Consider the following 12,138-nt stretch of genomic DNA (forward strand, 5'->3'; position numbering starts at 1 on the left):
ATGCAACCCAGTGCATGCATCTGTGCAATTGTGTGGTTTGGTGAGTGTCATGCAACTTTTTTCCTTGTGTTAAGACTGTTTCTAGGACTACAAACTCTGGGTTGTGACCAGCAAAGTCATACAACAGCAACCTTATTGTTGCATCATACCTTGCTGTCTCTTGTGATTTCCAGCAGCTATAAGAGAGAGAAAAAACATCATTTTTTGTTCTGTTTATGTAACTTAATTGTTGTTCACTTTAAGAGTGAACATAGTACCTTAATCTCAAAGAGATAGTCAAATCACTTTTACAGCCAACTAACTTATTCTAAAGAAAATGAACATCCGTCTTAGTTGATACTAAACATCTAACAAATTAACCAAAATTTCATCCGTGCACCATGTTTAAATAGCCTAACTCAAACTCAACTAAACATAAACTAAGTCTAATCCAATTTTTCTTCATTACTCCGAAATCACTTAACAAAAGAAACTAGTGGAGCATGTACATGCAGAATTCAGCAAATCAAGCAAAAGATCAATACTATAAGTAAAATAAACATCCACTTTTTAAATAAACAAATCATCTGCATACATAGTAAAATAAACATCCATTTTAATTGATAATAAACATCTAATAAATTAAGAACTTTTATTCAATTATTACATTCTTAATTAAAATCCAATACCACCACCAATAGCACAAACAGACAGCATATATGCCTAAAAAGAAAAAGAACTATCATCAAAACCAACCATCCGATATCCTGCTAAAGTAAACATCCAATTAGGGTCAACTACAAATCGACAATGGTCAGCTTGGGTACGTCACATTGCATGCAAAGGACAACTAGGCGAGGGAAAAATAATCTGCTATTTGAACCAGATTACCTAAATTTTGCGACCTTTCCCACACTATCCTTAAATCAATTTCAACAATCTCAGCAAACATCTTATTCAACATGTTCCTACATACTAAAATTGCATGTATTCGATTTTCCACCATGTACAATCAAACATCTCAGCAGGCTAAACTGTGTCTAGAACACGAAGTAACAGAAAGATGAATCCTAAAAAAAGGAAATTAACCCACTAACCATAGATGATTAACGACGGTCGGAGATGGGGGGCTTTAACACTAATGAGGCCCTGGACTGTCGAATGGTCACGGCATCAACTCTCCGACGCAGGAGGCAGGATCGTGGCAGCAGGCTGACGCAGAGATGACGCGCGGGAAGCAGGTCCAGGTGCTGCTGTTCGGGTTGGCGCCGATGACTGGTCCGCGGCACGAGGGGACGCAAGGCTGGGATGTTCAGCCCAGAACGGTGCGCCGCAGTTGCTTCCAGCGACCGGGTACGGGTGCGGAAGCTGGGCGCTGCAGAAGGGGGTGGGCGATGCAATTCTCGTTCGAGCTGCGGCAGGTTGCGGGTGCAGGCGGCGACGAGAGGGTTGGGGGTAGGTTGAGTAGCGACAGTGTGGGATTTTGGGGGGAGAGGGTTACTGACGGTCAAAATAGGTAAATGGGGATAATTTGAAATTGGGGGTTTCAATTAGGGTAAATGATGGTTTATTTTTATTTTAAAATGGGCCAAATTAAAATTCTATTGTACATATTGTATAGATATCTCATTGTCTCCCTAGCGGGACTCGTTTATTAATATCTCGCTAATTTTTTTTTTTTTGGTCAGGTGGATTGGACAACCCCCAATTCTAGGTACCTCAACTGGATTGGACAACTTCCAATTCTAGGTACAACACACACCCACACGCTCCTCATATACTTACTATTTTTTTTTCTCGGTTGCTATTGATAGGAGTTGAGCCCGAGACCTTTAAAATGGGGAGGGGCAGAATACCGTGTGAGCTAAGGCTCATTGGCAATATTTCGCTAACTTATCTTACGTGAACGAATTGTCTATTGTCATGAACTTTTTTTAAGTTGGCCCAATTTAAGGGTCTAACTAAAAATAAAAATGTTATTCGTATATTAAAATTAGTTATTAAAATTTATTATTAATATATTTACATATATTTATATATGTAGATTAATTTATTTTTAATATATATTTATATTTTAATATATATTTTATATTAATAACTGATTTTAGTATAGTCTTAACGTAATAGTAACTAAAAAGCCGAGTAATACATGCCAAAAGAGATAACCTCCTGTGCATATCTTGAAAAAAAAAATTGTTTTTAAAACATTTTTTTTTTTAAATTCATTTAACAACCATGCAAAGAATGATTATACTAACAACAATGTCGCATAAAAAACTCGTGAACAGTTTTTCTTATTATTACATAATCATAACAAGGCAACTAGCTAACCCTTAATTATCCTTTCAACCAAGTGAAAAACCTGCTTAAGTTCGTTGAAGAAGTACTTCCTTCTTCCATGTTGTGCTTTAGTTTTTCCATCAGCTTATGAGACCTTGATCTTGTGTTCTCATTACTAAGCAACTGATCCACTTTCTCTTTTATCTCTCCACGTGAGATCATTCCATTTTCATCCGAATCAAATGCCATTCCAACTTTCAATGCATCACAAATATAATTCTTATTGAAAAACTGGTCACCAAAATATGGCCAACACAGGAGAGGTACCCCATTAGACAAAGCTTCTATGGTCGAATTCCAACCGCAATGACTCACAAAACAAGCTATGGCAGGGTGGCTCAATACCATCTTTTGTGGAGCCCATCCAATTATTTTACCTTTATAACCCTTAAATTCGGGAGGGAGAGACACCTTATTGGTGCAATTGGGATCTTGACGCACAACCCAGAGAAAGGGTCTATTGGTAAGTTCAAGTGCAAGTGCAAGTTCTGTAAATTGTGTTTGATTAAAGAGAGTGTGACTTCCAAAAGCAACATAAACTACAGAACATTGAGGTTGCTGATCTAACCAACTCATGCAAGATATATCTTCTTCCCAGAATTGTCCTACTGATATTGTATTGTTGTTGTTAGGTGTCAATAATGGACCTATTGGAGATAATATGTTTGGTAATAAGGAAAATGCTTCAGGTTCAAGTTCTGGTGTGCTGTTACAGAGGAACCACTCGGTCAAATTTGAATTACGCATACAATGCGTCGCATACTTAAACATTTGCTTTCCAACAAACGGGTCGAACATATTTAGCCACCAAGAGACTTTAATATCCATAGTTGGAATGCAAGAGGATAACCACAATGGTTTTTCTGAGATTGGAAATCCTGCAATTCGAAACAAGATAAACTCTTACTTTGTGACCAAAGAAAATAAGAAATACATGTCGGATAGAAGGAAATTCAAGTTCAGTTAACTTCACGTGAAATTGATAATTAAAAATCGTTAAATAAAAATTTAGTCTAATCAATTAAATTATTTAACGGCTCTCAACTATCAATTTCACATGAATTGAAGTTGACTGTACGTACGTGAGTTTTTACTTATATACCATATTTTCAAAGAAATCGTACATCAATGCCAATGATGAAAGAATAATTTTTTTAATATATTTTTTGAACCAACATATTACATTGATGTTCAAGTATTTAAAATGTATAACAAATAATTTTGATTTAGATACAAAACCACCGGAAAATGATAATTTCAAAGTTAAGTTTATTTTTTTTAACATGATGTGACTTTAAATAACTGGTATCATTGCTGCATATATATCCCAACAAAAAAAATGATTAAATGATTTTTTTTATCTTGATTTAAGTCATTTAACCACTAGCATTCAACTTTTATTACAAAGAACTTAATTATTTTAATTTGACTACTGTAGTTTCATTAAGAAAATGGGAATTTTCTAAAATTCTAACTTCAGGTCTATAGTTAAGAAATCTACATGTCTACTATATTTAGCAATGGACTCTGATAGAAGTATATAGGAGTATTTTTCTTTTTTGGTGACTGAAGTATATAGGAGTATGTAGTATACTATAGTGCATTTATTTACATATATATAAACTTAAGAGTAATACTACACATCTAAATTTTCTTATAAATCAAGTTTAATTAAGTTAAATAATAAGATCTGGAATAATGTTAACCATAACTAATTTTTGTTATGTTAGACCAATTTAATTAAATTTAGTTAACAAAAAGAATTGAATGCTTAGCTTATTCATAAACTAATGCAAGTTGGTGAGGTGTCAATTAATATTAAATTACCATCAGAGTCTAAGATGCCATCAGCAACAAGGTTGGAGGCGTTATACTGCAACACAAACAGTGATGCTGCCGTAGGCCAAAAGAATGCACCTTTGATTCCCATTTTGCTTGCAACTTCCAAAGCCCAACCCATGAACACATCAGCAACAACGCAAGTTACTTTAATGCCCTCGTTCATTTGAAGATCTTCTATCAGCTTCTCAAGCTCTGAAGGCATGGTCCTCAACATGGAGTCGCATAACTCTCCTAGATCGACTCTGTCATGGTCAGGTCCCAACCCATCTGAGATTGACACCAATTTTATTGGTGAAGATGATTCATTGTTGTTGTCCATGGATCTGACTACTCTCTTATGGTTGAAGTCTGAGTTGACAAAGATGATATTGCATCCATGATCAACCAGCTTATGTGAAAGGATCATCATGGGGTTTACATGCCCTTGAGTTGGAGATGGTAGAACTAGCACTGTTGGGGTGCTCATCACGATGATTACACCTTTGTATTTTTTTCACTTTTAATTTTGTGTTCCAATGAGTTTGATTATTCTCCCTTTCTTTATTTATCATTGCGGTTTTACCGTTTAGATATATGTATCTATTCCTTGGTGTACTGGGTGGAGATTTTTTAGATTTTTCCAAGGAATGTGCGGTGAATGTTACACTACTCATCAGTCACACTCTCGAGACCTATCATCTTTTGTATTACTATTTTAATATAAGGAAAAGTCTATCGTGGAGTTATCATAACATCTACAGAAGTAACGTGTTATAATTTTCTTAGGGATACAAAGTTCTACTTTTCTTTTTTCTCTTTCTCATGACATCAGTTGTTTCAATGACATACTACAAATTTAAGATTTTGGGTTAATAATTAAATTTACGAGGAATGCCAGTAACTTTTGTGATTTGTAGTCATCAAATAGCTATTAATGATGGTTTTAATGGTGTGAGATTGGTGTGAGATTTCATTCAATTGCTCACTTTTCTTTGCTGGTTACATGCTGGCTAGAATTTAATAAAATTTATTTTTTAAATTAATCTTCAAATGAATTTTTTAGTCATATTAGTCTCTAAAAGATAAAACGTAAGTCATATTAATTCTTTCCTCAGTTAGATGATGACGTATCACGTTAAATGTTACATGGCATGATGACGTAGTAAGTTAATACTACATGTCACAAGATGATTAGTTAACGTGTCAGATCAGTGACACCTAACACGTCACGTGTCACTTGACATGTAAAAAATATTATTTATAATAAAAAAAGTTTCTAAAAGTCTAAACATAAGCCATTCTCATCCCTAAAACTTTAAAAATTAATCAAATTAGTCTTTATATAAAATTTTTTTTATTTTTTTATAATATTAAATTTAAAATATTTTTTAATACTACAAATTTTAATATTATTTTTTAGATCTTAATAAACAAAATTCTCTTTACATAAAATAATAAAAATAATTAAATTATTTTATCATTTGTATTCTAAAATTTTATATTTTTAAATTGTAATTTTTTTATAGTAAAATTTTTTTATTTAATGAGTTTATCAAATTATTGTTGATTATATATTTAAAAATTTAATATTTTAAATCTTACTAAATAATATAGTAATTATTTTAAAATATTTTAATCTTTTAGATCTTACTAAATAAATATAGTAGTTATTTTTAAAAACTATTTTAAAATATTAAGATTCAACAAATAATTTCACAAATCGATTTTTTAATTATTGAGTTCTACCATATAAATTAAATAATAATAAGAATTATAATTTTAAGAAATTTTAAAAGATTTAAATTTCAAAATAATGCCTATATTATTTAGTGAGATTTAAAATATTACATAAAATCAACAATAATTTGATAACCTTTTTTAAATAAAAAAATTTTACATAAAAAAATTATAATTTAAAAATATAAAATTTTAAAATACAAATGATAAAATAATTTTTTAATAATTTAATAATTTTATTATTTTATTTAAATTTTTTTATTAAAATCTAAAAAATAATATTAAAATTAGTACTATCAAAAAATATTTTAAATTTAATATTATGAAAAAAATAAAAAAAATTTATATAAAGACTAATTTGATTAATTTTTAAAATTGTATGGATGAAAATGATTTACATCTGGACTTTTAGATACTATTTTGATTATAAATAATTTTTGTACATGTCAAGTGACATATAGCGTGCTAGGTGTCACTGACCTAACACGTCAACTAATCATCTTGTGACACGTGGCATTAACCTACCATGTCATTATGTCGCGTGGCACTTAACGTGACACGTCATCATCCAATTGACGGAAAAACCAATTTAACTTTTATTTTTTATGGACTAATATGACTAAAAAAATTATTTGAGAACTAATTTAAAAATGGGTATGGTGATCTTTCACGAATGAATTTGACTATTAATCCTTAAGATTTTTGTCCCTTTTAAAATTGACTATACTATGTATATATTAAAATTAAGCATTAAAATCAGTTATTAATATAAAATAAATATTAAAATATAAATATATATTTAAAATAAATTAAACTATATATATATATTGATGGTTGATTTTAATGTATAAATAATATCTTTATTTAAAAATATATAATTAGCATTACTATTACATTTGTAATCATGGAGTTTTTAACTTAATATATTGGGACAACTTTTCAGTTATATTTCATATAATTAGGCCCTTGTTATGATCTAATTTCTTTTTTTTTAAATAATGCAATATATTTTTATAAGTTGCGCATAGGGTGAACGCAAATCGGATCGGATCGAATATGGTCAAAATTTTAACCTGATTCGCACTAAAATTATCGGATCAGATCGGTTTTAATATCCACAATTTTTTAGTTTAGATCGGATTGAATATCGAATATACTCGCAAAACATAAAAATACTTTTTAAAAGCTTATTTTTATTAAAAAATTAATAAAATCTCGTTTTTCTACTCTTTTAAATATGTTTACTTTTAAAATAATATTAAATATATTTTTTTAAATAATAAAAATAAAATAATATAACATATAATAATTATTAGTTAAAATAAAACATAAAAAGAATATTAATTTTTTTTTTGCGGATTCACAGATATACGGATACCTACATAAAATACCCAATTCGATCTTAATTTATTAGTGTGCGGATCTGATCCATATCCATAATTTTCAGATAAACACTACAAATATACGATTCAGATTCGATCCATAAACATTTAGCAGTATGGTTTTTTTTTTACACGATTTTTTTTCTTTTAGAATATTGTTTCTTTTTTGTTTAACGTTTTTTGTTATGGTAAATAAATTATAGAAAATTCTTATATGATAGATCTTCGTTCTGTTGAAATTATATAAAAAATTTCTTATATGGTAGATCTTAGTTCTGTTGAAAATTTGAAATGTAGATCTTAGTTCTGTTGAAATTATATATTAATTATAGATTATTAACGTTGATATTATTCATTTTTTCAAATGTATAATTTTTTAGTTAAATTTTAGTCCCTTCACCATAATCCTAATTCTATTATCATTAGTCACTTATACAAGGTGTTCGGCAGTTCACACAACTCTAACATGTTAATATTACAAGGAGTTAAACTCCAAAGTGGTCCATGAGATTCACAAAATGTACCGATTTAGTCTCTGACTTTCTAATTGCACTAATTAAGTTCTCCAAATTGAAAAAAATGTATCAAGGTAGTCCCCCTCATATTTTCCGGTCATATTCCTTGCCGGCGAGAGTGACGTGGCGAATGAATGCCACGCTGAAGTGTCTAACGGTTGGTTGATGTGGCAATTGAAAGTTTAAACCCCAATTTAGTCCCTGATCCCCTTTTAAACCCTAACTCAGAACTTCTTCGTCTTCATCATCATCATCATCTTCTTCTTCTTTCCTGCTCATTCTCGTACTCATTGCAAAGAAGGTCAACGCCAAGATCAGAAATCTCAAAGCACCACTTCAAGCTGAGGTGCTCTAATCTGCTGCAACCAACAGCGATCCTGACAACCTAATATCAGTGACACCCAAGCACTTGTCCATGTTCACCTCCCTCAACCTCGTGCCGCACGAAATGGCCGCAGCCTCTCTGTCACTGAAACCCCAACAATGCGACACGTCAACGGCCTCCAACAAGGGACACGCACGAACCAGCTGTTCCAGACCCGAGTGGCCCAAACCGGTGGCTCGACTCAGCACCAGCCTCTTAAGCCCCCCGAGTCCAACCGGGCGATCCCTGACTCAGCATAACCTTGACGGCTCCGTCGTCGATCCGCGGGCAGAGGGAGAGGTCAAGTTCCTGAATGTTGCGGAATTTGTGGAGCAAGACGAGCAGGAACTCGATCCATGGTTGTTCGGGTGAGGGATTCGACCCGGTTCAGGTGCTTGCAGACGAGTCGCCATGATTTTCGGTCGGCGTCGGAGTGGAGGTGGTGAAGGACTCGGACGAGGAGGTCCTCGGTTAATACGCAGAGAACGGATTCAGACATCATTAAAAAAAATAATAAGAAAAAAGAGAAGAGTGAGTGCGGTTTAGTTTAGGCGAGAACGAAGAGGAACAAGAGGCGGAGGTGGAGAAGGGGATGGAGGATGCGTTTGAAGAGTGTGGGGAGAAGGGAAGAAGAAGAAGATGATGAAGACGAAGAAGTGCTGCGCTCCTTTTGAGTTAGGGTTTAAAAGGGGATTAGGGACTAAATTAGGGTTTAAACTTTCAATTGCCACATCAACCAACCGTTAGACACTCCAGCGTGGCACTCATTCACCACGTCACTCTCGCCGGCAAGGAATATGACCGGAAAATATTAGGGGGACTAGCTTGATGCATTTTTTTCAATCTGAAAGACTTAATTAGTGCAATTGAAAAGTCAGAGACTAAATCGGTGCATTTTGTGAATCTCAAGGACCACTTTAAAGTTTAACTCATATTACAAGCAAATTATTTTTTTTTTAAATCTTATAATAACCGTAAAATTCATTTTTACAAAAGGTTTTTTTTCCAATACTTTTGTCATTGTTAATGTTGACCGTTACATTGTTGTTTCGTGAATCATTCAAATCATAAATTGTCAAGATTCAAGAATAATAATAATAAAAAAAACAATATCACTTTATTAATAACAAACTTAAACTTTATCTCTGCACACTAATAATTTCGAAAAGTGATTAATATTTACTTGTATTTATAGTTTTATACTTTCTTTGTCATTTATTCATCACTTCTCTATTCTTTACAATAACGTATAAATATTTTAGTACCTCATTTAACTGTAATAATTTTGTTAAAAACTCATAGTGTCATAATTTATACAAAATAAAATAAAAAATTAAATATTATTTTTCTTGTTAAAACATTATAATTTCTTTCTTACATTTTTGTAATTGTATGTCTAATAGCCAATGAATTATAGCTCAAATGACATAATCTTTCCCTACTTAATTAAAAAGTTGCGGCCTATCTTTGGTAAAAAAAAAAATTATATGTCTGATATATGTATAAAAATATAAATTTTATAATTATTAAAATTTAAAAATTATTTTATATATGCTATAATAACATAATATGACCAATTTATGTTTATGTATATTTATTAAATTAAAAGTATAACCAAAGTTTACTCGATACATTTATCATGTCTATCTATAAGTCCAATTTCACATTACACCGTATTTTCAAACTGCTTACTTTGCTCAGCCCAATGTACAGAGGTGTACGTGGATCGGATCGGATTGGATGTAGCAGAAAATTCGATCTGATTTGCACAATTTCTATCGGATCTAATTGGATATGATATTTTCATTTTTTAGTATTGGATCCGATTCGATCCGATCTGTAAATGTGCGAATCGGATCAGATATATATCGGATATATCCGTATAATTGAACATTCTCTTTTTAATCATATTTCTATGTAAAAAATTCAATAAAAATATTTCTTTCATACTTTTAAACTTATTTATTCTTAAAATATTTTTAATCAAACTTTTCCTAAATAACAAAAATAAAATAATACAATATATGAAAAATAATTACTAACTAAAACATACAAACAAGTAAATATAAGATCAAACATATATATATATATATATATATATATATATATATATATATATATATATATATATATATATATATATATATAGATATATATTATTGTGCGGATCGGATATGCGGATGTAGAGTAGAGATCCGCGATCCAATTCGTAAAAGGTGCGGATCGGATCGTATCCGCAATTTTCGAATTAGAAGCGGATATTTATCGCGGATTTGCGGATACGATTCGATCCATGAACACCCCTACCAATGTATGAAAGAAATCTTGGTGTCATTAAAATTTTAGGTATTGATAATCTTTAATTTTGTAGGGACAAATCACTGAACAATTACAGTGTTGCTAAGAAAGCTGCTACACGACTGAGAGAGACCAGAAAAAATAGAAACATGTGTCACTATGATAGGAGTTATGGCACGTATACAGAGTGTGTGAACTCTCTCTCACTGTCTGTTAATTCTGTTAAGCTCTACCTTTTTTTCTAAATTCAATTAGTTAAAAACTATTAGAAGGTGCTAGAAGCTTCCTCTGTTCACTCTCATTCTCTATAAGTAATAATTTTTATCACTTGTAATACTTAGCTTCTTCAACCAACTCTCTGATTCAATCAATGAAATTCTCTTCCCTTTTCTTTCTCTATTTTCTCTCTTGATTCCCTTTCTTCATTAAATCCTTCTTCTCCTTTAAGTTCACCCTCTGTGGTCTGGTACCTTTTATGATATCAAAGCATATGGTGCCACAGCTTCCGTAAGATCCAAGTCACAAGAACAAGAAAATCAAAGCCACATACAATGGCTCAGGGATTTGTCGCAATACCAATTTCAATGAAGCTGGATGAGGATAAATTTTTGCAGTGAAAAGACCAAGCATTCTCAACAATTGAAGGAAATGATATGCTGAGCCATGTCACAGGAAAAGGAATTCCTCAACAATATGTAGTTATAGATGATGAAACCGATATAGTGTTGAATCCACAGTATCAACAGTGAAAAAGACAAGATGTATTACTCAAATCATGGCTCCTAGCCTCAATGAGCAAGCCATTCACTACACGAATGGTTGGATGCACTTACACACATCAAGTTTGGAAGAGGTTGGAGGATCACTTCACCTCTCAAATCAAGGCAAAGGTAATGCAGTTGAAGCACAAGCTTAGTACTCTTCAGATCGGAGCATCTGTGACAAAGTATATACTTTCGATCAAAGGCACAATTGATGCACTACTCTCTGTAGGAGAGTCAATTAATGAAAGCGGTCATGTAAATGCAATTTTGCATGGCCTAACTGAAGAGTATTCCTCAGTGTATACCTTTGTGTTAGCAAGAGCTCAAAGCATATTAGTGGCTGAGTTATAAGCGCTGCTACTCGCACATGAGAGCATGCTCGCTAGATTCAGGAAGACAGAATAGTTTGTACAAGCCAACATCGCTCATTTTGGCCGAGGAGGATTTAGAGGTGGCTTTCGAGGAAGAGGAAGGAGAATGTTTAAAGGAGGCAGATGTGTCTTCAATGGAGGATAGTTCACAACCGGTAGAGGTCAGTCCAATAGAGGAGGAATGATGCATAACACAAGAGGTTAGATGATTGAGAAACCTTAGTTCTAGGTTTGCAACAAAATAGGTCATACAGTAAGGACTTGCTGGTATAGATACAATGAAGATCCATATGAAGGAGATTATGAAGGTAGAGGATATAGCAATGAAGGATACAACCATGGAAACAATCAGGCTTATAGCAATGAAGGATACAGCAGTGGAAATGAAAATAATTCAGGCTATAATAATCAGATCTCTCAGTAGATTTTGCAGCCTCATGCCAATTTTTGTAATGTTCTAGCAACACCGGCCACAGTTCAGGATCCAAATTGGTATCCCGATTCAGGAGCTACGCATCATATGACTCACAATGAGCAGAATCTGTTAGAAAAGGAGGAGTACTATGG

At 32.4% G+C, this 12,138-nt stretch overlaps 1 protein-coding gene across 1 annotated transcript; it reads right to left on the reverse strand.

The window, feature by feature from the left end:
• Positions 1 to 2,227: 2,227 nt before the first annotated feature.
• LOC112784754 (UDP-glycosyltransferase 83A1-like) lies at positions 2,228 to 4,999 on the reverse strand. The gene is made up of 2 exons (XM_025828071.3): positions 4,147 to 4,999; positions 2,228 to 3,197 (listed from the first exon to the last, which is right to left on the reverse strand). Exons 1-2 carry the CDS (start codon positions 4,625 to 4,627, stop codon positions 2,317 to 2,319), a joined length of 1,362 nt encoding a protein of 453 aa, XP_025683856.1. The 5' UTR covers positions 4,628 to 4,999; the 3' UTR covers positions 2,228 to 2,316.
• Positions 5,000 to 12,138: the final 7,139 nt, after the last annotated feature.

This window comes from Arachis hypogaea, chromosome 20, assembly GCF_003086295.3.
Source record: "Arachis hypogaea cultivar Tifrunner chromosome 20, arahy.Tifrunner.gnm2.J5K5, whole genome shotgun sequence".
In the NCBI taxonomy this organism is placed as follows: Eukaryota; Viridiplantae; Streptophyta; class Magnoliopsida; order Fabales; family Fabaceae; genus Arachis; species Arachis hypogaea.